This window comes from Camelus bactrianus, chromosome 2 (assembly GCF_048773025.1).
Source record: "Camelus bactrianus isolate YW-2024 breed Bactrian camel chromosome 2, ASM4877302v1, whole genome shotgun sequence".
Classification (NCBI taxonomy): Eukaryota; Metazoa; Chordata; class Mammalia; order Artiodactyla; family Camelidae; genus Camelus; species Camelus bactrianus.
The window spans coordinates 132445352-132472397 of NC_133540.1; the positions used below are offsets into that span (position 1 = coordinate 132445352).

At 50.8% G+C, this 27046-nt stretch overlaps 1 protein-coding gene across 1 annotated transcript in view; it reads left to right on the forward strand.

Moving 5' to 3' along the window:
* The first annotated feature begins 9954 nt into the window (after positions 1 to 9954).
* Positions 9955 to 27046, forward strand: part of LOC105081278 (epididymis-specific alpha-mannosidase) — a 35094-nt gene continuing 18002 nt past the window's right edge. The window contains 7 exon segments of the mRNA XM_074375237.1: positions 9955 to 10086; positions 10585 to 10731; positions 12462 to 12567; positions 16970 to 17142; positions 18796 to 18888; positions 20084 to 20290; positions 25463 to 25661. Of these exon segments, the coding sequence (XP_074231338.1) occupies positions 9955 to 10086; positions 10585 to 10731; positions 12462 to 12567; positions 16970 to 17142; positions 18796 to 18888; positions 20084 to 20290; positions 25463 to 25661 (1057 nt within the window).

The window sequence follows — 27046 nt, forward strand, 5'->3', positions numbered from 1 at the left end:
TATATATACACACACATATATATATACATATATATGTGTGTGTATATATATATAAAATGAGTATTACTCAGCCATAAAATAGAATAAAATTCTGCCATTAGCAGCAATTTGGATGGACCTAGAGAAAATTATCCTTAATGAAATAAGTCAGAGAGAAAGACAAATGCTCTATACTATCATTTATATGCATAATCTAAAAAAATAATGAAAATGTGTGTATATGCACAATGGAAACAGATTCACAGATATAGAAAGCAAACCGGTGTTTACTGAAGGGGAGAGAGAAAGGGGGAGGGGAACATTAGGGCTATGGGATTCAGAGATAAAAGCTATTCTGTATGAAATATATAAGCAACAAGGAATACTGTTAGCGTAAGAAATTACAGCCAGTGCCTTGCAACAACTTTTTAAAAATAATTATAAGAAAGAATATTTTATTGAAAATGCATCTTTAGTGAAATGTGTGACCTTTTTCTTTCCTTTTTCTCTTTAATTTAAATTCTTAAAATTTTTTGCTTTAAAATTTTTTATTGAATGGAGGATTTTTTAAATCCCACAGTGCTTTACAATTTTCAAAAGTTTCACAAACACGATTTCATGTAATCGCGTAATAATCCCCTTTTCCCTACCCTTGTGCCATGTATAGTCTATAAAAACACTGAATCACTAAGCGTTACACCTGATATAAATATAAGATTGTAAATCAGTTTTTAAAAAGATTATATTTGTGTGAGTATATGCTATTAATATAAGTGTTCCAGAAATACAGGCATACGTAGGAAATATTGTGGATTCCATTCCAGACCACCACAATAAAGTGAATATTACAGTAAAGCAAGTCACAAATGTTTCGTTTCCTATTGCATGTAAAAGTTACGTTTATAATACATTGTAGTCTATTAATGCGCAATAGCATCGTGTAAAAAAATCCCTTAATTTAACAATCATACTAAAAAATGCTAACCGTCGTCTGAGCCTTCAGTGAGTTTTTCTGCAATAGTAACATTAAAGGTCACTGATCACAAATCATCATAACAAATACAATAATAAAAAAAGTTTGAAATATTGTGAGAATTACCAAAAATGTGAGCAAAAGCTGTAGGAAAAATGGCACTGGCAGACTTTCTTGATGCACTGTTGCCAAAAAACCTTCCATTTGGAAAAAATGCCATACTATGAAGTGCAATAAGGCAAAGTGCCGTAAAGCGAGGTCTGCCTGTAACACACGGTTCCTAAAAATCTAATCTGTTTTGGCGTCATGTTATTAGCCATAATTCCACTTATTCCCCTAAAATGTTGGATGCCACAGAAATAACCAAATTTCCTTCCCAATTTCGTTATAATGAACTCTTATCAGACCGTCAGCATTGGATATTCAAGTCTTTAGTCATTTACAGTTTATTCTTTTACTCTGTGCTTTACAGAAATGTTTCTACCAAAATGTTACATCTTTGAGGAGATTCATGGAAAAAACCCTGACAAGTACTCTAGAATGGAGGCTTCTGAAACTTTGAGGTCGTAACACTGAACTGGGTACAAATCTCTAAAACTTTTATGGAAGACTGATAGATTCATAAGGCCACTAGCCCAAGATCAAGGTCGGCAAGAATCAGTGACAGGAGACTAAATGGACTGACAAGGGTGACTATGATTTTTATGACTGGTGCTGGTTCTCCAGCATTTTGTTTTCCAGATATGAGGAAACCTTTCCTCTTCAGCTGTGAGTTAAAGCATCTGGTAAATGATGCCTTAGTAGGCCGAACTGAAGCGTTTATCTTGTACTCCCTACCTGATCTGTCTAGAATTTGGGAACTCTGGGTGAGTATCCTGATTTCCATGGCAATATAGTTATTTGCATAAGTTCAATAAGATTCTGTTCTCCTAGGAGCAGAACACAATTGGAAACATTGGTTACGTTGCCAAAGCTTTGGCTGGAATATGAAATCTGAGAATGTTCTTAGACTCAGATACGACCACAGCCGTAAGGGACTAAAATTGACTTTACAGAGCCATAAACCTACTTGAAAGAGAAACTGCTACTTGGCTTATAGATTTCCCAGCACCTTCAGCAGGTGAGCAGGGCCGCTTCCTGGCAGGTGCAGGAGCGTCAGGACGTGTAGGGGGCCTCGAGAAGAGAGGAAGTTATCCAAAGCTGTAGGTACTGTGGGTGAATCTGATGGGGAACCTTTGGGGTGGTTCCTAGCCTCAAGAGGAATTTAAAAGCTCAATCTGAGACTCCTTATGAAAAAGTTTGAGCAAAGTAGATTTTAAAAGAACCTATATGATCATTCACTATTCTTGCTGCAGTTACGTAAATAACCAGGACAAGTTTACTGAATCTAAATTTATTCTGCCAACAAATTAGTCTTAATGTGGCTATCTGCAGTAAAAGTGGGGGTGATTTTAGAGAGAAAAATATGTTTTAGTATTAAACTTTTACAGATGCTAGATTCTAGTACTGTCCACTGTCTTTAAAGGTTCTGTTTACAACCCCTAAATTTGGCTGGATCCTGAGTTCTTCTAGTTTCCTCCATATTTGGTTACAACTCCCCAGACAAACATCTTGAATTTTTCTCCCAACTCTCTGATTCGGAATCATTGAGAATGAAAACTGCCCATTTCTAAAATCCGTGCAAGCTACCGTGGGACAGATTGATATAATTTCGTCGGTACCACCGCAGCAGCACATGTGTGGACAGTCTTGGCGCCCACTGCTTTGTGGCCTCTCAGAAAGATCACCAGAGACATTCGAACTGCAAACCAGAAAAATCCATCAGTACGTGGCTGCCTGCCTCACTTCATCTGAAGGTTCTTCAAGATGGACACCTAGAACTCTTCTCCACTGCCTGCCTCCACCACCCAGAAACTGGGGTTATAATCTGCTCCAGTCATTAACTACTGTTTTCCTTTTGTTTCCACAGAAATGCCTCTCATTAAGTAGCTGACTGCTTGCATCATGGGCCCGACTCTGGGAGCCTGCCCTCATTACCACCTCGTGAAGTGAGACACAACTCTGACTGAACTGACCTGTTCTCAGGACAAAGTGACCGGTTTAATGAAAGGGGGCATCTACCAACTGAACTTGTACAATGCGAACTCCTTGGAGAGGCTTCAAGGCGGGGCTGAGGGGGCTCAGAACAAGTCTCCACAAGATGTTCCCGTCTGGCATGCAGATTACTTTGAGCCAAAGACGGTCAAGACTCTGTGGCTCAGGAGAGACCCCTGCTCCTCCCTTAGCATCCTAGGAGAGTTGGAATTTCCCAGAGTGAGAATTATTACGGAGATAAACCGTATCTGAGTGATCCATCTGTATGGCAGGGCAAACATCTACTTACCAAACATCTGCTCTTCTTCCGATTGTCCTAGACTTGCCTTCCTCCCCTTGGAAGCCCCGGCCCCCCTCCAGTTCCCTAGCTCAGGATGCCACGTACACCTCATTTTACCTTCTGTCTGAACTTCTTAAGTGTGTGGACTTCCTACATGTCTGAACTAAATTTTTCTCTATGTTAACTTGTCTCCTATCTATTTGATTATTAGACCAACTGAAAGGAACTTTGAAGGGTAGAGAAGGCTCCTTCTCTTCGGCACGCCCTTGTCCTCACCCCTTCACCCTTCTCCGTGCCCCCCCCCCGACTTGCTCCTTCTCTCCACCTCCTCGCTGCGACCCCGTTCCCGGTGTGGGAAGGCAGCAGAGGGCACGCCTCAGGGGACCGTTCAGGGTTTTCTCACAAGGTGATGCACAGGAGGATGAGGTGCTGAGTCTGGAGCCTTAAGCCCCGGGTGCCACCTGCTCTGCCATGCCCTCCCCACGGCCACCTCCCCTACGCCCAGTCACCAGGTCATCTGCCTGTTTATGATGCCCATTGCATGGAGGAGACATTGAGGCTGGGAGAGGAGGAAGGCAGAGTAGGTGGCCAAGTAGGACTCTAACTGACTGCTCTGATTCCAGTTTGAGTCTCATCCCCCATCCCTGCTGGGGCAGGGACAATGCTCTCCTCACCCCCAAAAGTTGGGGTGCCTTACAGGGCGGGGCAGAGCTTGGGGAAGCCAGTTCCAAGGAAGGAGAATAGAAGTGCCCCTAGGTGAGATCCTGAGGGACAGTCAGTAGACTGTCCTAGACTTGCCTTCTCCTGGTCCCAGATGCCTCAATAGGGCAACAAAAATCCCACCTTCAGGATGTTAATATTCTTAAAGTGCAGGGGAGGATAGACGTAAATACCCTGCCGCCCCTCCCCACCAGACACAGTTTGGGAAGGGAGGGGAGATGCCAGGGAGAGGGGCCAGTTTGAGTTTTGAAAGGAGAGGAAGGTGGAGCAGAGAGACAGAAAGAGCCTGCAAGCTCCCCGCCTTGCCATGGCTTGCCTTCCATCTTATGGCCCAGGACCAGTGGCTGCCAGCCATCTGCCCAGTCTAGTTCATGTCTTTAAACTAGACTTTCTAATTCTTCATCTAATCCTGCAAAGTTGAATTTAAAATTGGATCATTTTTTCCTATCAAATAGTCCATGACATTTTTCACAGAAGCAGAACAGATAATCGTAAAATTTATATGGTATCACAAAATACCCAGAACTGCCCTAGCAATACTGAGGAAGAAGGACAAAGCGGGAGTCATAACCCTCCCAGAATAGCTGGACAGCCGGGTGACCCTCAGTGTGTCCTTTCAGAAGCAATTGAGAATTTATAGCTTAGGAGGCTTAAGAGAACCACCCAGTGAAAGTCTGGACCCTTTACCCAGAATCTAGCGCAGAGCCAGTCAAATCTCAATCCCATTGATCAAAGGGTAGACTGTGTCCCTGGGAGGAGGACCCCCACCTCCCGGAAGGCCTCCAGGGTTGGCCAGGAGCCCTAAACCAAACACCGCAGAATCGCCTGTGGGCAGAGCCCATCATGGCCAAGGCCTGCCTCCCCGCAAGTGCATCCCAGGGGCAGCACATCTCCTGTTCTCTCACCGTGCACAACAGAGTCTGGCACACAGTCATGGTTCTGTGGTTGTTTACTGATGAAAACTTGAAAAGAAGTCCCAGGGCAGCCTTACAACCTGCGGTGGGGTGGACCTGCTGTTTATGAGCAGAGTGGTCTCTCTGATTGGGCACAAGGCAGCTGCTTTATATTCCGACACAGCTTAATATCCACACCCACCCTATGGATAGACTTAAATATCCCCATTGTACAGGTCAGAAGCCTGAGACTCTGGGTCAGCTGTCAGAAGCTGTGCATCGGCTCCCACAGCAGGCAGAGGCGCAGCTGGGATGAGTTTCTGAGCCGAGCTTCACACGCTGCGCCCTGGAATAAACCCAGGTTGTCCAGGGGAAAGGCACGTGCATAACGATTACATTCACGAGTTCTTTCCACACAAAAGAGAGAGAGCCCCTGCTCTGTCCCCGGTGCTGGCTGCAGCAGAGAGCGGAGTGAAGCCTCATGAAGCCTGTGGTCTAGTGCGTGAGGCAGTGTTTCCCAGGCACACAAATCAGTACAGAATCATATTTGTCAGTAAAGGCTGTGGAGGGATGGAGGGGGGGTGCACGGAAGGTCTCTCAGTGGGGAGAAAACATGAAGGAGGAACAGCAGCCTGCCAGACGAAAAGTGCAGGAAGATGCTTCTCAGCAGAGGGAGCCGCACGTGCAAAGGGCCTGAGGCTGGAAAGGGCTTGCTAACATGTAGAGGATTTGGCGATGGAGGTGCTGCAAGGAGGAACGGGCTTGTCCTGGGTAGAGAAGACAAGCAGCCAGGACCCAGAAGAGAAAAAGGGTGGAGAGGAGGAGGGACAGTGGGCCTTCCAGCAGCTGATGGAGGGACTGGAGTAGAAGAGGGTGTGGGCGGTGGGGCCAGAAATGAAGATGGGAAAAGTCCTGAAGAGTCTGAGATGCCAGCTGAGGGTCAGGCTCCTGGAGGGCAGAAGGATGGGAGCTGTGGAAGGTTGGAGGCAAGAGGCTGTGGAAGGTTGGAGGCAAGAGGCTGCCAGTGTCCATGCTGCTGTGGGGGAGGTCACTGACATCGGGTGCAGCCCCTGGCAGTGTTCCCCTGAAGGCAAGCCTGAGCCCCCAGGCCAGTCCCACCTGCCCTAGGGAACAGAGAACACTGCTGGCATAAGGATTAAGTGGAAATGGTGCCAGTGTGTCCACTTCACACACTCCCAGACAAGCAGAAAGAATGGTCGGGCTGTTCTTTTTCTAGAACACCCAGAACAAATAAGGCTTCACACTTTCATATTCAGCGATGGCCCAAATCAAGAAGAGGTCACGGGCTGCGTGCCCACGTGTGACACTGGGAACAAGCTGGCGTTGCTGCGGGGAGCGGCCAGCACCCTGCGTCCTTCTCGAGACACTCGGATTCAATGTGGACTTTGTGGTGCATCTCACAGAGGCGGCCAGTACTCGTGTCCCTCCAGCCCTTTTGTTTGACGAACATGTGCTGCCAGCAACCAAAGTCGCAGAGCCCAGAACCTCAGGCAGCCCCTTCAGGCTGAGCATGGCAGAGCCTGGTCTAGAAAGAACTGCTCCTGTGCTGTAGCCTGTCCCCCAGTGAAGGACAATGAACCTCTGAGTGTCACAGAAGCTTCCCCAACCCTTACCCTGCCCAGGGGACTTCCAGCCTCCAGAACCGTGAGAAAATGCATGTCTGTGCTTAAGCCCCCATCTGTGGTGTCCTGACATGGCAGCAGATGTAGACTAAACACCAGTCACGGCGGATTTAACACCAGGAGACAGGCTACCAGGCTGTGAAGTTGGACAGTGTTGGTCCACACTGAGTGAAGAAGAGATGGCAGGTGGAGGAAGAAGGGATTCAAGGTGCAGAGAAGTAGGAAGGGGCCAGAGTGAAGGTGGCAGGTGAGGCCAGACAGTGTCCCCCAGGAGGCCCAGGAGACACTCCGGTTACCAAGCACCAGCGTCAGCAACAAGCCCAGACACGGGGCGGCCCCTGTAGGACGGGGCGGATGGGAGTGGAGCCATTAGAGAAGTGGGCTCCCTGGTGGCACTGGAAGTCATGGGATGCAGAAAGGAGAGGCCAGGTGCCTGCACGTAGCTGTCAGAAGCAAGGCCAGCGCAATTACTGTGACGCACATCAAAGCCAGAATGGCAGCGAGACGCACTCCAGGCAGTGGAGATGGTTACTGGGATACAGCGCTCCGAGGGCAGAATAGCTGGACAGCTGGCATGGGCGACCCTCGGTGTGTCCTCTCAGAAGCACCTGGGGATGAATGGGTTAGGAGACCGAGGGCAGCCACGGAGTGAAGAGCGAGCCCTTTCCCCAGCATCCAGACCAGAGTCAGTCGAATCTCAATCCCACTGACCTAAGGATAGACCATGTCCCTGCGAGGAAGGACTCCGCCAGACCCTGGCAAGGGCATGTGGTGACGATTCCCCCATCCCGTCCCCTGGGCGCTGATGGTCATGGGCTCAGGTAACCAGACACTAGGGAGAGGGAACACTCACACATTTTGAGAACGGGACTTACAGTTTCAATAAACTTCACTTGTCATCAGGGTTTCTGGGTTGGAGAATTCGGGAGTGGCTTAGCGGGGGATTTCTGACTCTTGAGTTTTTAACAGGCTGAGGTCAAGATGTCACCTGGGACTCCTGGAGCTGGATCTGGACCAGAGGACTAGCCGGCAGGGGCCCTCTGTCAAGGGGCTGGTGAGTTAGTGCTGGCTGTGGGCAGGACACCTCACCTGCTCTCCACATGGCCTCTCCTCACACTGCTTGAGTGTCCCATGACGTGGCTGCTGGCTTCCTTCAGAGTCAAGGCTCCAGGAGAGGGTAGAACATGACATCAGGGCAGGGGACCCGCTTCGGTAGGAGGTGCGACAGTGGGCACACGACCTGGGGTCTGCTGCTCCTATCGTGAGCCCAACGCCCAGAAGCTGCCAGCCTGAGAGAGGAATGGACAGACAGCTGAGGGCTCAGTTGAGCAGGCGTTTGGAGATGGAGTCTGCGGCATCGGGGCTCCGCCCCCTAGGAGTCATACACCCCGAATCAATAACCAGTGCATGGTTTCCCCAGTGAGTAGAACGTGCGGGATGGAAGCACGAGGAGCCTCGCTTATCACCACTCCCGGGGACCCCCGTGGGGAACTGAGTCTCACATCCACACTCTGGACTCTGCAGGTTCCGCGGTAGGTATCCAAAGAAGGGATGCTTCCACAGGTGACAAGCTACTGCTGTCTCTGGTCACTTGAGGTACTGGTGCCAAGAGACCAGCAGAGAACTGGAGGCGTCATCATCTAGCAAGGATGATCGTCCAGGACCACGGGAGGCGGGAGGTCTTGTGGGCTGTGCACAAGGAAGTAGAGGAGACTCGGTGTGGAACCCATGTGGGGGCCTCTGGTCTTCTTTGTTGAACTGAACAGTGAATAGACAGGTGAACGCTGTGGCTCAGGAAGGCATGCTTGCTAAAGGTCAGGTCTCAGGAACGAGGCTCTAGGTATCCCCCCCAGGTACCCCCCAGGCCCGGCACAGGTGCCAGTTGAAGGTGAACGGCATGGAATGGGTGGAAGGGAGGGTACCATGAGCATCAGTTGGAATCTGCATGTGAGCTCCAGCAAGAGCGGCCAGTGCCAAGGCCTGGAGGAAAGGACGAGGAATGGACGCCCCTGGGACGTGGCATGGGGGTGCGGTCGTGTGGGGCTGGGGCTGGAACAGCTGGGGCGGGCCTGCCTCTCTCTCTCCAAGTGCCCTCAGGGCTTCTCCACGTCTCCTTCCCACGTGGGCTGGCTTGGGCTTCCTCACAGCGTGGCGGCTCCCGGCTCCACGCATGACTCCTCCTGTGAACAAGGCAAACCCTGCCTTGCCGCTTCTGACACAGGGCATCTGCTCGACATTCTGTCGGTTACAAGAGAGTCACAAGCCCACTCAGCGCTAACGGGAGAAGACACTGACCCCGCATCTCAATGGGAGGGATGTCGAAGTCAAGTCAGGTCGGGGGTGGGGGGCAATGAGGCAGATGGGACAGAGGAGAGAGGATGGGGACTTGCTTGGACATCATATACTCGAATTGCATTTGCTGAGCGATGGACAAGGTGGCCAGAAGGGACGGTGAGTCACGGCTCTGGCCAGGACAGAAAACTACAATCAGGTGTTTGTTTCTCAGGCAGAGCACCCCACACCACAGATGCCCTGCTCCTGGGTCGGGGGCACAGAGGCGACTCCAGGCGACACCCTGGCCCCTGCAGACCGCACCGCTGTGACCACACCATCCTCCAGGAAGGAGACACTGAAGCTGTCATCTCGTGAGCGCTCACTCACTGCTCTCAGGTCCCCTGCGGCTATTTGCGGGTGGTCTGCTGAGACCCGGAGAGATTACGCAGCTAGCCAAGGGCATTACGGGTGGCCCAGCCCTAATTCTGAAGGTTTGGGTCGGTCTCGCTCCTCCAGTGGTTGTGTGACGTCGGTGAGTCACGGACTGTTGGTAAAGGCCTGATCTCCTCCCTCAAACAGCGAGAACGATCCCTATTGAAGGGCCGGATTGTGGGCTCCACGCGGAGGAGAGGGTGTCAGGGCAGGCGCCCCAGTGGCGGCACTGCCCGCACTGAGTACCGAGGGTGAGGGAGGCCTCGAAGCCGAGGAGCCAGTCCAGAGGGAAGGGGCTGCGGATGGGCAGGGATGCCCAGCGGGAAACCCTCTAAGAGACAGAAATGAGTGGCAAGGGCCCTGGGCTGACGAAGGTCCTCCCAGACAGGAGGGAAATCTGGCAGGCTTCCCCGAGGAGGAGGCACTTGGTATTTGGCTTAAAGGTGGCCAGGGACAGCCAGGAAACTGGAGCTGGGCGGGGAGTGCTGAAAGGCAGTGAGCAAGGGCCCCAGCCTGCACTGCTCAGGTGACAGCATCTACGTGGGTGTCACTCCTCCCTTGCTCCTTCCCACCCCCTCCTCCAAGGAGCAGGTCCCGGTCAGCTCCCGAGAGGCCAGGCCCTGCAGGCAGATTGAAGTCTGACAGCCCTGCCTGCTGGCCGCTGGGATGGGGCCGCTCAGCTGGCTGCCTCTGTTCCTGGTGCTGCTGTGGCCGCTGGGGGCCCTGGTCACGCTTCCAATCAGGGTGTTCGTGGTGCCCCACAGCCACATGGACGTGGGCTGGCTCCACACAGTACAGGTGGGTGCCCCGGGATGTCCCCTGCACACCTCTTGAGGGTGAAGTCTCCTTCTTCCTGTAAAGTCCCTGGGCCTCACCCGCTGTGACCCTTGGGCTTGGCTGTGCTGTCGGCCACGTGGCGCTCACGGCCGGCCAACATGCCCCTCTGGGAAGCCATCCCTGCCCCCTCGGTCCTGGCAGGTGCATCCCCCTGACTCATGGACTGCCATTGTCTGTTTCCTCACATCCCTGCCCAGGAGAGCATGTTCCCAGCACAGCGGTCCGCCCTGTCCCGCTCCCAGTGCCCGCGCTCACCGTGTGTCTGGCGCAGAGTGGGACTGGTGCCCCCTTGTCTGAAGGGAACTGGGGGAACAGAGGGAAGGGCCCCCAGACAGATGCAGCTGTGAGTGCCAGGGGCCCCCAGACACTCTGTCACCTCTGGATTTTACTCCTTGGTCCTTGGGGCCAAACCCTCCAGAAGCCCCATGGGGCTGGAGTGATGGTGTCCCCCACCCCTAGGAGAGCATGCGGGCTTATGTCGCCAACGTCTACACCTCGGTGGTGGAGGAGCTGACCCTTAAGAAGCAGCGCAGGTTCATCGCCGTGGAGCAGGAGTTTTTCCGGCTGTGGTGGGATGGCATCGCCTCGCACAAGCAGAGACGCCAGGTACTGCTGTCCTGTAGGGTGTCCTTGAAGGGTCAACCGAGAGAAGAATGGCTTGGGTGTCCTGGTGATGACCCTTTAGGAAACTCCTGGGGCAGTGCGTTCTCTGGCCACGCTTGTGCTACATAAACCTCAAGGCTTAAACTCTACTGGGCTCTTTGCAGGGTGTGTTTAGATCAGTTTTGTGGTCAGCCCCGTGCCCGGGAAACAGCTTTGTGTTCTCATCCCAGCTGTGTGGCTACTGGAAAACTGCAGCTCTGGCAACCCACCAGACACTCAACTGGCATGAACCGAGTTCCCTTTGACACTGGGCACTCCCAGGGGGCCCAGAGCCCACACCCTCTTCCTTCATTTCGGTATCTGAGTGACCCCCATGAGCACAGGAGCCGGCAACCCTGCCGGGGGTGCAACAGTCCCTGTGGCCCCAAGGCCGGCAGCGGATTAGTTTCACAGGTTGCAGGAGTCAGAGGCCCCGCTCAGCAGAGGGGCTGCCTGGGACCCGGTCCTGCTCCCCCACCTCCACGTGTGGTGAAGGCGGCGACTGGACTCTGTCCCCTGCAGGTCCCACAACTGTACGTGGGAGTGACCACTCTTCTTAGGGAGGCTGTGCCCAGAATGAACATATGATGTGAGTTCATAGGACAATTCTCTGGAACTTGGTCCCCTCCAAGCATCCCCTTCGTTCGAAACAGGTTAGAGCCCCACGACTTGCTCAAGGTAGCAGAGCTCAAAAGGCAAAACAGGGAGTCCACCAGGTCCTCCTCCAGCAGGGGATGTGACCCTGCAGCCTTTGGCACCGAGAGGACGAGCCTCCCGTCCGATGGGCACTGCCTCCTGCCAGGCTCTGGGCTAGGACCTTCTACACATTACTTCGTTGACTCCTCTCAACAGCCAGTACACTGGGGACACTCAGCCTGCTGTACACAGTGGTCCAGGTTCAGAGAGGGCAGGCAACTGGCCAGGGACCACAGAGCTTGTACGAGACAAGTTGGACTCTGTGTCAGATATTCTGATTTAAAGCATGACTCTCCATGGGGTCCAGTGGATGGTCCTCACTTCTTTACATGGACACCCCCAAACTCAATTGCTTGTCATCCAGTTGTGACAAATGCAAATTGAAGGATGTTCTACAGAATAAGTAGCCTTAATCCTCAAATTTATTAATCACAGGAATGAAAAAGAAGGCTCAGGAAATCCATGAATACCATGAATTTGATAGTAGCATTATTAATTTCCAGATTTGGAGAATTATGGAATAGTAAGAATGATCTTGTCCTTGTCAAACACATACTGAACTGTTAAGATAAAGGCATGTTATTGTTAACTTTTACTTTCAAATGGTTTAGAAAAAGCATACTATGAACGTAAAGAGATGGGGAAGAGATAAGAGAAATAGGGAAAAACTATTAACTACTAGATAATCTTGGGAAAGGATTTATGGGTACTCTCTGAACAATTCTTGCAAATTTTTCACAAGTTTGAAGTTATTTCAGAGCAAAGCTGTAAAATGTTTATTTTTATATATTTTCGATGAAGGAACAGCCAGGGGCCAGGTGCTGTTCCGGATGCTGGACACACTGGGGACCAGGACCGTGTCCTGCTTTTTCAGAATAAATGTAGATGAGTGCGGAGTTGGAAGGAAGAACCGTAAGACACTGGAGACATGTACCCAGTGAACACAACCAGACTTGGGGGCTATAATCTGGATTTTCCTCTCTGCCCACAACACCAAGGTCCACCAGCTCCTGGCCCAAGGACGCCTGGAGTTTGTCCTCGGAGGCCAGGTCATGCATGATGAGGCCGTGACCCACTTTGATGACCAGATCCTACAGCTCACAGGTTCGATTACCCTTCCCCAGACCCGGGACTCCTTGTCTCCCTCCTTGGGCTGGGCTGGGTGTCTGAGCCCCGGTTCTGGGCTCCATCTTCCCCTCGCAGCGGGAGACTGTGACCAGTAAGTGCGATGATTGGCTGGTGCCATACTCATGCCTGTGCCCTTGGGTGCAGGGCTCAGGGGTGTGGCTTCTAGACAAGATGGCCTGGCTATATCCCAGGTTCTAATTCCCAACCCTGTGACCCTTGGCAAGAGATGGAACTACATAGAGCCTCAGGTTTCTCCTCTATAAAGTGAGTTTGATAAGGAGGTAAAACCTACCTCAAAGGGTTTATATGAAGATAAAATTGAGACAATTATAATGGAGCACATTGAGTACAGTGTATGGTTACCTAGTAAATGCTCAGTGATGTTTAGAGGCTATCCTGCCATCACCCCACCCAACAAACCCTCCACCAATACCACTGCCTCCAGCACCTCCAGCACATCACCATGATTACCACCGCCACCATCATCTGCATCACCTCCAGGGACACTACCACCTCCAACAGCACCACCTAGTCTACCAACAACCACCACCACCCCCATGATTACTAACACCACCATCACCACCTCAACTTCCGCATCCACACCAGCACACCACCACCATCACCACATCAGCTCCAACACCACAGCCACCACCACCTCCGTCACCATCATCATCACCTCCAACACATCATTACTACTTCCACCAAAACAAGGACCACCACAGACACCATCGCTATCACCGCCATCATCACCTCCAACACCATTGCCGCCGCCACCACCACCACCACCACCACCACCACCACCACCACTTCAGCCACCATCACACCTCTACAACCTATCTACCATGTAAACCACATCACCTTCAACATCATCTTCATCACCACTGACAACACCATCACTTTCTGCATCACCTTCACCATCAGCACCACCACCAACTCATCCACTAACATCATCATTAACTCCACCACCAAAAGAGGGACCACCAACACCACCACTATCAGCCCCATCACCACAACCATCATTTCAACAACACCACCATCACCAACATCAAAACTTCAATGCCAGATCTACCACCATCACCATAACCACCAACACCACCCACATCACCAGCATCTAAAAAATTTCATCACCACCTCTACCATCCTCACCGCTATCATCAACACTACCACCACCATCACCATCCTCATTATCTCTGCCTCCACTGTAACTAGCAGAACTACCATCACAACCACCATCACCACCACAAATATGATCACCTCCCTCACTTCCATCACTGCCACCTCCACCACCACTTCATCCATCACCACCAAAAACCCTACATAAACATCACAACCTACTGAAGGTCGACCACTATCACCTCCACCATTACCAGCACCACCACCATCACCAACAGTATCATCAGCATCTCCACCTCACCATCACCAGGCACACTTGCACTCAGGGAACATTCCTCTCCATTTCACAAATGTGTTTCAGAAGTGGCACTTCACCTACCCCTAAAGGCAGGATGGGGAGGTGGCATCATTGTTCTCAGTTCATTTTGCAAAAGGGATACTGAGACTGAGACCAAAAGAAGGATGAAGGGTCCACGGATGAGCCAGGAGTAACTCTTGAATGTGACTGAAGCTCTAGCCCCATTGTCACTCCACTGAACAGTAACCCCAGGTAACCCCTGGGTAAAGCATCAAGATAGCATTGGATGTTTTCTAAGGATCTTCTTTACATGAGCTCTCCTTTCACTCCTTAAATCTGTGGTCCCACCCTCATGTGAGTTTCTGCTGCCTTCTTTCTGGATGTAAGTGGGAACGTGATGGGAATCTTTAAGTTTCTTTATGTGAAATCCCCAGGCTGCTTAATGCAGCTTCAGGACTCAGCTCCTGGCCTCCTCCCCATCCTTCTGCCTCCTGAGGCCCCTGATCTGCTTCAACAACAATGCCTCCTGTGCCTTCAGTCACCAGGTTCCTCTTGTTTATACCTGAGCATCTCATCTCAGACTCAGCTGAAGAGTCTCATGGTCCAGGAACCTTCCATTTGGACCCTCAGGACCTTATCACCTCCCCTGTTCACCCCAAAACTACAGGTCGTGTCTGGCAGTGACTGCAGTCTGATTCTTCTCTGGATCACTAAGGCTCAGCCCAACTTCTGGCAACACGAGTGCTGGTGGGCATGGCAGCGAGGGGGTGGGTGCTGTCCTACTCTGGCTCCGGGTGTCCACAGCGGAGACTATCCTGTGAAGGGCCTGCTGTCCTGGGTTATTTCAGCCCGAGCTCTGGGCCATGTCCCTCAAACGCCTTCCCCCCAATACTAGTAATGCCCTCTCTCCGTGGTTGTCACCCCGGTTCTACTTCTTGCTTGTTCTCTGTGACTCCTCCCCTGAAGTATGAAACCTTGCCTAACATTCTCCTGGGAAGGAGGGGAGCAGGCCTCCCCAGCTGAGGCAGCAACCACAATTCCTATGTCCCCTTGTCCCTCTGTCACCCCGGCCACTGTACTCTGGCCCCGCCCTCCACTCACTAGCCAAGTAAATCTTGACCTGGTCGTTGTGCTCATTAGAACACTGGTTAAACTACTTTGACTGTGGCCAAGTGACTGTGATCCAACAAAAGGGATGGTTCTTTCTCTCGTGGGGAAAATTCTGCAAGTGCAGCCTGTTCTGGGCCACTGGGTGGCTCTGCTCCACAGAGTAATCCAAGCATCCAAGCTGCTTCTCTTCGCTCTGCCATCTCATAGTGTGTCTCGCCCTCCTTGCATGACTGGAGGTGACTCACCCCAGTGAAATGTCATCCCAGCAGGAAAGGGGGAAAGAACGGTGGGAAGACAGCAGGCTGCATCTTTCCAAAGGTGACCTAGAAATTACACTCATCACTTGTGCTCACATCCATGGACCGGAACCTGAGTACTTGGTATATTTTCCAAGAAAGGCTGGGAACACAGTCTCTAGCTAGAAGCTTATTATCCTGCCAAAATTATAGGGAATGTCTGGTTCTGTTACTAAAAGGCAAGGGGAGAATGTATCTTGGGGGACAGTGGGCTGTTTCATTCATTAATCACCTGTTCATTTGGGTCTCAGGAATAATTTCTCCTGGAGTCCAGAAAACCTGAGAACAGTGACTTGAGTCTCTAGGATATTTACTATTTACTTACAAAGAAGGGAAATGGTTTGTGGACTGATGCTGCAGCCCACTGATGTTTCTCACATTCTCATATCCTCTCCCATGTGATCACAGAATAGCTGCCACAGCTCCAGTCAGCATGAACCTATTCTTTCACAGTCAAAGAAGGAAAAGGGCAGAATGTGGGCTTTCTTACTGACCTCGTCTTATCTAAGGTGGGAAATATTGCCCTGAAGCCCAAGCAGCCTTAACCCACACATCTATTTTCTCTGTAACCATACTCCATGACCACATCTAGTTTCCACAAAGACTGAGAGCAATATTCTGGCAGAGGGAAGTGAGCTTGCCATGACCACTAAGACCAGAGACAATTCATCCCTTGGGCCTCGGTCAGTGTCCCCTGAACAAAATGAAGATTCTGTGAGTGAGGAATTTGGGGTCACTGAGTCAGCAGCCATCATGACTGCCCTCCTCTCGCCGCACATCTGCTGAGGGTGTGCCCTCCACAGCTTACTGACCCCCTCAGTGTGACCTACTGACCATCCCCTCCCTCATCTCAGAGCCCTGGCCCCCAGCTCTTCCCCCTTCTCTCCAGCAGCTCCTTCTTGGTCTCCTCTGCTTCCCGCACTCCCTCTGCTGCTCCCACTGGTCCCCAAGGGCTCGGAGCCCCGCCCCAAGTCCAGCTGCCTGGTTCACCATCCTCACCTCCTCTGTGAACCAGACCCCGATCGGCCTCAGGCCCACCCTGACCACCCAGCAGTCGCCTCATTTCTCACTGAAACTTGTTCATAGAACTGAGCATGTCTCTGTCCCAGAACCACGGAATCTTCTAGGTCCCAGCCGGCGTCCCAGCCTGGGGAGGTCATCAGTGGAAGGTAGTTCGAATTGACACCAGCTACTTGTGCTCTCTGAGTCTTTGTTTTCTCTCCTGAAAATGCAGGCGGTTGTCACCAGCTCTTGGGCCATTCAGAAGATTATATCTGGGGAAAACTGGCGAACTTTAATCAATGGCTTATCAGGTCTAGGGCTTTCTCTCTGCAGCCATGTCCCTGACACCTCGCTCCTTGCTGTGGCTGGTAAATCATGAATGAATGAGTGAAAGGTCGGACTATTCTGGGACGGAGCCCCTGTATTAGCACCTGCTGCGGCAAGACCCTGCTTGGCCTGGAAGAGGGCACTGCAGCCCTGCAGAAGGGCAGGGGGCCCTGGGGGAGTCAGGGGGTGAGGGGCCACACTCCTGTCACCAGTGAGGCTTATCTCTTTGCAGAAGGACACGGGTTTCTCTATGAAACATTTGGGGTCCGGCCTAGGTTCTCCTGGCAGGTCGACCCATTTGGAGCATCTGCCACGACCCCCACCCTGTTTGCCCTGGCGGGCTTCAATGCCCACGTCATCTCCCGGATCAACTATGACCTGAAGGAGGCCATGCAGCAGGACCAGGTGAGTGGTGCCCCACATCTGCTGCTGCCGGCTCACCCCTGCTTCGTCCCCACTTTGTCCAGTGCATCTCAGAGCCCCTGCTCTTCTCCAGAGCACCTGGGATCCTTGGGGGCCCCTTATGCCACTGGATGTCCAGGCCCATCATTGCGCTGCTGTGCCGTCCGCCGTGTGTGACTCTTTCCCTCCTGCGTGGCTGGACCTGGCTGAGCTGCAGCCCCGGTTTGGCATCTCCTGCTCTGTGTCCCCTTCACCCTCCAGCCCTGGGGCTCGGAAGGGACCAGAGCAGACCTGCTCTCAGTAAACCGTGCTGGGTGCAGAGAGGAGGAGGGCGGGGCTCAGGGCACCTGGGACACGGTCACTCTTCCAGGGTGAGCGCAGCTGTTAGGGACTAGATGGTGACACCAAACACCCACAGCAGACGCTGCCTTTTCCCCCTACCAAGTGCTGGGCCTGGTGGGAGCCGCCGGGCTCCTGGTGTCCTTTAATCCTGCCGGCACCCCTGGGACATGGTGCATTCGTTTCCTGGGGCCGCCGAGACACAGTGCCGCAAACTGGGGGCTTCGAGCAGCAGAAACGTGCTGCTCACAGGTCTGGAGGCCAGAAACCCGAGATCAGCCCTGGACGGGGCCACGCGCCTCCTGAGAGTGTTTGGGAAGTGGGGTCTGGGCCTCTGTCTGCTTCTGGTGGCCTCAGGTGGCCTTGGCCTGGAGACAGCCGACGTCCCCCGTGTCCTGTCATCACCTTCCTCTGTGCTGTCTGGGTTGAACATTCTCCTTTAATAGGGACCCCAGTCATACGGGACCAGAGCCCACACTAAGGCCCTCATTTCACCTCAGTTTACTCTCTAAAGACTTCATTTTAAAATGAGGTCACATGAGGTGGGAGTTAGGACTTCAGCGTGCCATTCGCCCATAATAAACTTGCTGTAATTATCCTATTTTCCAGATGGGAAAATAAGACCCCAACATATGAATTCTGACCGGGTCACCCTGGTATGAGTTTCTGGAGAGCAAAGGTAGCCTGGCCAGCGGGCCTTAGCAAAAGGGGCCTGGGCTCTAGGTGAGCAAGGGAAGCAAGCTTCTCTGTGCGCCCCCCGAGCGCCACGCTGAACGTGCCCTCGCTCCCCGCGGCGGCGCGCCTCCCCTGCAGGGAACCCTGTGAGCTCGTGTGGCTCCCCCAGGGTTCACGTGCAGAGACTAAGTCACAGAGGAGTCGGGGACCCGTGTGTGGAGCAGGAGCCGGTGCTCAGAGAAGCAGGATTTGATCCCTGCTTTGTAAGCCTAGCGCTTTCTAACCATCAGACCTGAATAACGGACTGTACTCCCAGAGAGAGGTGATGAGCACCCCGTCTCGGGGGGGATTCAAGCAGAGGTAGAGAGAGCATGGCGGGCAGGCCCTGGCAGAGAGAGCCCTGCCCTGGGAGGGGTGGGGAGAGCAGGCTGGCACCTTCTGGAGGGCAAATTCCTGGGCCCTCTGTGGCTGTGGGAGGTCAGGGGGCACCTGGACGAGGAGGCAGCCGAGGGAGACCTTGTCCATGAACCACTGAGAGGGGAGCAGGGGGCGGGCAGCCAGAGACGCAGCGGGTGCTGGGGAGGGGGAGCGGGGCAGCGGGGTGGCCCCTCGGCCCTCACTCTGTTCCCTCTGGGTTTGCAGGGGCTGCAGTTCGTGTGGCGGGGGTCCCCGTCCCTGTCAGCGCAGCAGGAAATCTTCACACACGTCCTGGACACATATGGCTACTGCTCGTGAGCACCTGCCTTGGGCCAGGCCCTGTCCCAAGCTCTCCCCCGTGTCCCCTCCGCCATGTCTCTCATGGCCACGCCTGAGGGAGACACACTGGGCGCCACCTTACAGAAAGGGCAACTGAGGCCTAGAGCCCCAGCTCCAGTCCCGGGGTGGCAGCCGCGGGGCAGCAGCGCTGGGCTCGGGGACAGCTCCAAGCCCCGTGTCAGGGGGGCAGCCCGCCTGGGGGCTGTCTGGCTGGAGGGCCCTGGGTCAGTCCCACTCTGCCCCTTTGTACCTGTCAGGCCACGGACAGCGGGACCCCCTCCGTGAACAGGGGAGGCTGGCAGGCGGGGTGAAGGGGCAGCGGGGAGAAGAGGCCGGGACGCACGCCTGGGTCTGCCTGTCGGGCCCCGCTCTGTGCCAGGCACCGTTTCTCCCTGTTTTCCTTCAGTGATTTTCATTTACTCCTCCTAACTTTCTTCAGTACGTTTTACCATCATGAGACTAGGGTTCAGAGAGGTTCAAAGTCAGGTTCGAAGGTTCAGGTCACTCCTGAAGGCTGGCCAAGGGTCCCTCCGTGTCACTCGTGTGCTGCCCAGCATGAGGCACCGAAGACCCGACCTGGGGCTGCCCAGACCCCCGCGGCTCATTGCTGGGGTCAGTGCCTCCTGAGCCATGGTGAAGCCTGAGGATTGTCTGTCTTTATGTGAAAATTTGATCATGTGTTTGTCATGACGTTTTTGGAATTCCGTCTGGTTTTTAAAGTATTGTTAAAATACCAGCATGTTGACAACTGAGATTTTTGCACCCCTGAAAGTCTGTGCCCAAGGCCAGTGCCTGTCCCGCCTCACCCTCACCTAGCCCTGCTTAGGATCCCTGGATCTGGATCGGTGGGCAGGGAGATGACAAGGAACTAGTGATCAAACGAATCCCACCATCCCTGTGGTGGACGTGGGAAGGGGGCCCACTGCTGTGGGCTCCACACGTGGGATGACGAAATGCTGGCCCCGTGGGTGACGTGCCCAAGGTCACAATGGTGAAAGGATAAAACGTGGCACCTTCTGTGCCCAAAGCTCTCATCTGCCCAGCACTGTTCTGCCCACTGCACTGATGGGAGAGGAGGCCCTGAGTGAGGGTCCACAGGCTCAAGGTGCACTGTGGCCTCCCTGAGCCCTGCCTGTCCTCCCGGACCCCAGGAGACCCCCCTTGCCGGGGCGAGAACCCCCCTAAAATTCCTCTCTCTCTCAGTAAAGGGTTTTACTGGGACGGAGAAGCTGTCTTCCCAGACCCTCCCAAGGATGGAATGTACCCCTCGAAGGACACGCCTGTCACTAAGACCAACATTGAATCCTACACTATGAACATGCTGAACAACATGTTTGAACGGGCCGCCTTGTTCCGGACACCGCACGTCCTCTGGCCCTGGGTAAGGTGTGGTCCCAGGGCCTTGGTTCTGCAACTCTGCACGGGGACAGCTGTGATGGGTCCCACCCTGCTCTAGGACCACCCTAGACTCGGGGTCCAGCTCTAACCAGGCCAGGCTCCCTCCAGGCAGCGGGTCAGGCAGCCATCCTAGCCCCGGCACAGTCCTCCTTCCCTGCAACCCCGAGCCCTCACCCTGCTACCAGCCCCTTTCCCTCCCTGGATCACCCCCACTCTCCCACCTGACATGCAGCCTCACCGAAGCTGGCCTCCAGGTTCTAATCAGCTCTCGCCTGCTTTTCCCTTCACAATGCTGGGAGCAGAGGCCTGGACCCGAATCCTGCCTCCCTGTTCAATAGCTGTGAGACTTAGAACCTCTGAGCCTTCGTTTCCTCATCTGTAAGATGGGGATGATGACACGACCCGCTTCATGGGCTTGATTGGAATCAGGTGGGAGAGGCAGCCGCGGGGGACAGTGCCTGACACCAAGTCATCATTGTCGTCATAGTGAAAGTTTATGGAGCCCCCTCTGTGCACCAGGCACTGTTCTACGGGATGTATGTGTCTCATACGTGTAATCCGCCCCAGGGGGCTAGGGGGTAGGCACTGTGGTAAACCATTGCAGATGCAGGGACTGAGAACCAGAGAGGTTAAGGAATCTTCCTGAGGCCACACAGCTACTTAGAAGGGCAGCTAAGGAAAGCGGAATTTTGTGCAGATCCGGTCAGGGAAGCTTCATCACCATTATTTTATCTGTGGCTTGAGGCATAATTGAAAATATATATGGGCGACAAAGAAACGAAACATGAAATATCTAACTTCTCGGCAGTTCACGATGGAAGGTGATATTTGCCAGAGGAAACAAAGATTCCCACCTAAAAGGTCTCGGGTCCAGATCGCAAAGTGTCACAAACGACCTCCCGTTTCTGACGCACTAGGAGGACTGTCCAAGTGGGCTGCTACGGGTTCTGTAGGTTTGGGCTTGCCTGCTCAGTATGTTATCCTGGGGCCCCTGGCTTTGAGCACGGCTGCGGCCCCGTGAGACCCAGTCATAGCCTTCTCCACACTCTGACCACGGCCCTTGACTGGGAACCAGGCAGCTCCTCTGGGGCTGCTTCAGGCCTGAGCCCGGGGGTCTGTCCCCTGTGACCGGGAAGTTCAGTAGTTTAACCGTGCTATCTATGCTCGTCGGCTTTTGTGGTGAGCTCATAACAAAGTTCCCAAGAAAGATGATAAGAATACATCTTATGAATAATTTATCCCTTTAGTCGGCCTGAGAGCCACTAGATTCTGAAGTTCCCATGGTAGCCGCTGGTAGGACTCAATGTGGCCGGCTGACCTGTCAAAACCTAAAGGGCCCTTTCTTCGTTCTTATCCTGTTCTGCCCATGAGAGTCAGGCAGACATCACCTCTGCAAAACATCTGTCGACCAGGATTGCAGGTTTTGGCATATGCGATCAGAGATGACCGGGCGTTAGGTTGGGGGTCAAGATTTGGGGTACACATGCAATGCGTTTGAACAACTTTATTGAGGCCCATGATTTCATCTCAGTCAAAATTAAGGCTGCCTCCTGTGAGCGCTGCCTCTTACGTATATTCTCACCATAATTATATTTTACGTATTTTTCCAAAAGCCAGCTTTCATCAAGACGGACACAGCGCCTGCGACTGTTTGGGGGAATTTTTTTCTGTGTGCTGCAGCTCTCTCTTTTTTTCATATTGACATATAACTAACATATAACATTATATTCGTTACAGATATACAACCTAATGGTTCCTTGTGTGTATATATTGCAAAATGATCACCACAATGTGTCTAGTTGGCATCCATCAACACACACAGTTACAGAATTTTTTCTCGTGATGAAAACTTTTAAGACCTTCTCCTTTAGCAACTCTCAAACATACAATACAGTGTTACTAAGCAGAGTCACCGACCTGCACACTACATCCCCGTGACTTCCTTATTTTATAGGTGGAAACTGTACATTTTGACCACCATCAGCCATTTTGCACACCAACGACCCCTCACCTCTGGCAGCCACCAATCTCTTCTCTCTATGCATGAGCTTATATTTCATGTTATTTCCATTTTTTTAAATTTTACATGTAATTGAGATCACATGGTATTCATCTTTCACTGTCTGACTTATTTCACCCAGCATAGTGCCCTCAAGTTTCATCCATGTTGTTGCAAATGGGAGAATTTCCTGCTTTGCATGGCTGAATAGCAATTTGTTGAATATATATACCACATTTTCTTTATCCTTTCATCCACTGAACACATAGGTTGACTCCATGTCTTGGCTGTTGTAAATAATGCTGCAGTGGACATGGGGCTGCAGACATCTTTTCAAGTTAGTGTTTTTGTTCTCTTGGATACATACACAAAAGTGGGGTTGCTGGAGCAGTCATATGGCAGCTCTATTTTTAATTTCTCTAGGAACCTTCACACTGTTTTCCATAGTGGCTGTATCAGCTTACACTCGGTCCAACAGTGCAGGGAAATTTCCTTTTCGCATCATCTGCACCAACACTTCCTTCTTGTCTCTTGACAATAGCCATTCTGGTAGGTATGAGGTGGTATCCCACTGTGGGTTTGACTTGCATTTCCCTGATGCTTAGTGATGGTAAGCAACTTTTCCTTCCTGTGTCTGCTGGCATATCTATATCTTCTTTAGAAAAATGTCTGTTCAGGTCCTTTGCCCATTTTGAACCCAAGTTGCTTGTATTTTGACTACTGAGTTGTATGAGTTCTTTACATATTTAGACATCAACTTTTTTCAAATTTATGATTTGCAAATATTTTCTCCTGTTTGGTAGACTGTCTCCTTATTTTGTTGAATTTTCTTTCTTGTGTAGAAGCTTTTATTTTGATACAGTTCCACTTGTTTGGTATTCCTTATGCTGCCATTGCATTTGGTGTCAAATCCAAAATATCATCATCATGACTGAAGACCATGAGCTTGCCATGAATGTTTTCTTCTGTAAGTTTTATAGTTTCAGGTGTTACATTCAAGGCTTTAACTCATTTGAGTTCATCTTTTCATGGTCATAGAGTTTCATTCTATTCATGAGGCTATCCAGTTTCCCTGACACCACTTGTTGTGGATAATGTCCCTTTCCAGTTTTATATTCTTGGCTGTAAAATAGCTACCATATACCCATGACCTTTTTTCTGAACTCTCCGTTCTATTTCCCTGATCTGTGTGTCTGGTTTTTGCCAATACCAGATCCTTTGATTACTATAGCTTCAAGTCATATAGTTTGACATCCTGGTTATGATGCTTCCAGTGTTGTCTTCTTTGTGAAGATCACGTTGACTATTCAGGATCTTTTGTAGTTCCAACAAATTTTAGGATTAGTTGTTCTATTACTGCGAAAAATGTCATTGGAATTTTAACAGGGATTGCAATGAATCTGTAGGTTACTTTGGATAATGTGGACATTTTATCAATATTAATTCTTTCATTCATGAGTACAGCATATTTTCCCACTTATTTGTGTCTTCTTCAACTTCTATAATCACTGTCATACTTTTCAGTGTATCGGTCTTTCCCTACTTGGTTAAATATATTCCTAGTATTTTAACTTTTTGATGCAATTACAAATGGGAGTGTTTTCTTCATTCTCTTTCTGATAACTATTCATGTATAGAAATGCTAATCAACAGTGACTTGTGCTGTTTTCTTCATTCTCTTTCTAATAGTTATTCTGGTATAGAAACACTAATCAACAAATGATTATGTGTATTGATTTTTTTATCTTGTGACTTTGCTGAATTTATTAATTCTAAGCTTTACATAGAGTTTTCCATGTGTAATATCATTTTGGCTACCAATAGTGACAATTTTATTTCTTCTGTTCCAATTTCATGCCCTTTTTCCCCCTCTCTTAATTGCTATGGTCATGCTTTATAATATCACGCTAAATAATAAAAGGGCTAAGTGTGAGCATCCTTGTCTTTTTCCTGATCTTTGAGGAATAGATTCCAAGTTCTCATCATTAGTTATGATGTCAGAGGTGGGCTTATCACAGATGGCCTATATTATGTTGAGGTACCTTCCCTTTATTTCCATTTGAATGAGAGTTTTTATCAACAATGGAGTTGAATTTTGGCAAATGCTTTTTCTGCATCTGTTGAGATGACCATATAATTTTTATCTTCCATTTAGTTAATGCAGTGGATGTTGAACCATCCTTGCATTCCTGGAATAAATCCCATTTGATCATGGTGTAACATTGTTTTCTTTGTATTGTTGGATTTGTTCTGTTAATGGTTGTTGAAAATGTTGGAATTTCTCTTCAGCAGGGAAACTGACCTATAATTTTCTTTCTTGAGACTTACTTGTCTGATTCGGTGTCAAGGTAAAGTTGGCCTTTTAAAATTATATTGTAAGTGTTCCATCCTCTTCTTTTTTTTTTTTTTTTTTTTGAAAAGAGTGACTGAGAAAAATTGTATTAATTCCCCTTCAATGTTTGATAGAAATCACCAGCAAAAATGATCTTTTGTTTCTTGGGAAGTTTCTGAATATGGCTGTTTTTTTTACTAGTAATTCATCTGTTCACATTTTCTACTTATTCATGATTCAATGTTAATATATTATATATTTCAAGGAATTTATCAATTTTGACTCTGACTACTTTTTTGAGGATGAGATTTAGGTCAGTACATTTAAGCAAGCTATTCTCACTTTTATTCATAGTTATTATATTATTATAATAAACATCATTATTAATTAGCTATATCGATGGGCTTTAAGGAACGGTCAGGATGTGTAATCAATGAGACACAGAAAGTAAAAAGCTGTATGATCACAATTACATGTGATTTATTTTTTAAAAACTCAGGAAAAGAGGTCAGATTTATGGTTGCTGTAGGTGGGGTTGAGGGCATTGGAGAATGGGAGAAGATAGTGAAGAGGTACAAACTTGCAAATGTAAGAAACAAATACAGGGGATGTAATGTAAAACATTATAAAGAGAGAAACAGACAGACAAACATAAAGACAGAGAGAAATACCCACAAGATAGAGCCTGGGAGCTGGTTTGGGAGCTTGTTGCCCACCATGGAGAAGGGGAGGGTGGTTATTGGTGGTAGGGAGGCTCTTACCCTGCTTAGACTGGGCTCTGCTCCCAGAAATGCAGGGCGTTGCCCCTGTTCCCCCACCTACAGGGATGTGACAGGCAGTTCTTCAACGCCTCAGAGCAGTTTGTCAACATGGACCTTCTGTTGGACTATATCAACAGCCGCACATCCCGCTTCAGTGTCTCGATAGAGTACGCCACACTGGGTGGCTACTTCCGAGCTGTATACTCACATAATGTTTCATGGCAAGTCCACAACCACCAAGACTTCCTGCCCTATTCCTCAGGTATGAGCCTCTGGGAGTTGGGGTGGTGATTTGGTGCCAGCGAGGTAAGAGGCCTCACCCATCAGCGTCTCATCGGCCCTGATTGGAGCCCTGAGGCAGAGACAGGCCTTACCCCCACCTCCCTGACCCACCTAGACACACAGCCTGGTTCCCACCACACCACACCTCTCACCGTTGCCCACACACACAGCAGGTTCCTGTCTCTGTGCCTTTCACTGCAGTAGTACCTTCCAGCAATACCCTCCTCACCCCTTCTCTTCCTGCAAAAGTCCTGCTTATCTTGTAGTGTCACCTCCTACAGGAAGCCTTTCTTGATATTAAGGCTAGTTCAGTTGGCTCCTCCTAACCCAAGGGCCCCAGTTTTCTTCAAATAACATACAGTTATTTTGGGCTTGTTTCCCTCAATCCTGTGTCCTGGGGGCCAGGGCCATTTTGGATACAGACAGCACAGCCTAAAAGGCGAAAGCTCTTAGAGTGAACTTACTGCATGGCTACGTGCATATCATGGAACCATCCTCTCTCAGGAAAACAGGGATATTAATGGCGCTCAGTCCATCGAGTATAAACATGAAATGAGACAAGAAGAGCTCTTAGCCTAGCGTCTGACCCACAGGAAGGGCTCAGCAGAATGTAAATGTTAATAATTATGACATCATCACTGTCTGGTGGTATCAGGTCCCTTCCTGGACACGATCTGTGCAGGCCCTCCTGAGGAAGCTTGCTCAGGGCCTGAGGTGCCTTGAAGGCAGCACAGCATTGCCACCCCTCCCAGGCCTATCACCACCTGCCCCTCCACGTTGAGATCCCTGCAGACCTCTGTCTGCAAGCCAGCACCCCCAACGCTACACCAAGTCTTGTCTAAGAGAATCAGCAAGGATGATGTTGGCCAACTTGTTGAACCATCTAACATCTTTATTGCATTAAAAAACAGAGCTTTGAAGGACCCTTCTAGTCCTACTTCGACTTTGCACATAAGGAAAAGCCAAGGGGATTCGAGGGGGTAGGAGTGGGGGTGGAATGGGGACAGCGCACCATAATCGAGGACAGCCCAGGATCCGAACGCAGCCCCCACCTCCCAGCCAGCTTTCCCAGCACTGGCTTCCATGCTGAGCTCACCCACCTGAAGGAGTGGTTTTGGAAGGAAGAGTGGAGATGTGTGGCTATCCTCACGGGACATGTGGGAAACCCAGGCTTAGAGGGGCATCCACTAGCTTAACATTCAACACCAGGCCAGGGAACCTAGAGCTAAGAATGTCCAAGACCTCTCCCCTGCCTTCCCTCAACGACCAGCAGGCACAGTGCCTCAGGAGGGCTGGCCCCAGGCGGTGATTCAGAAGTTCACCTGGGTTTGGATCACAGCTCCTCCCCTCAGGCGCTGGGTGGCT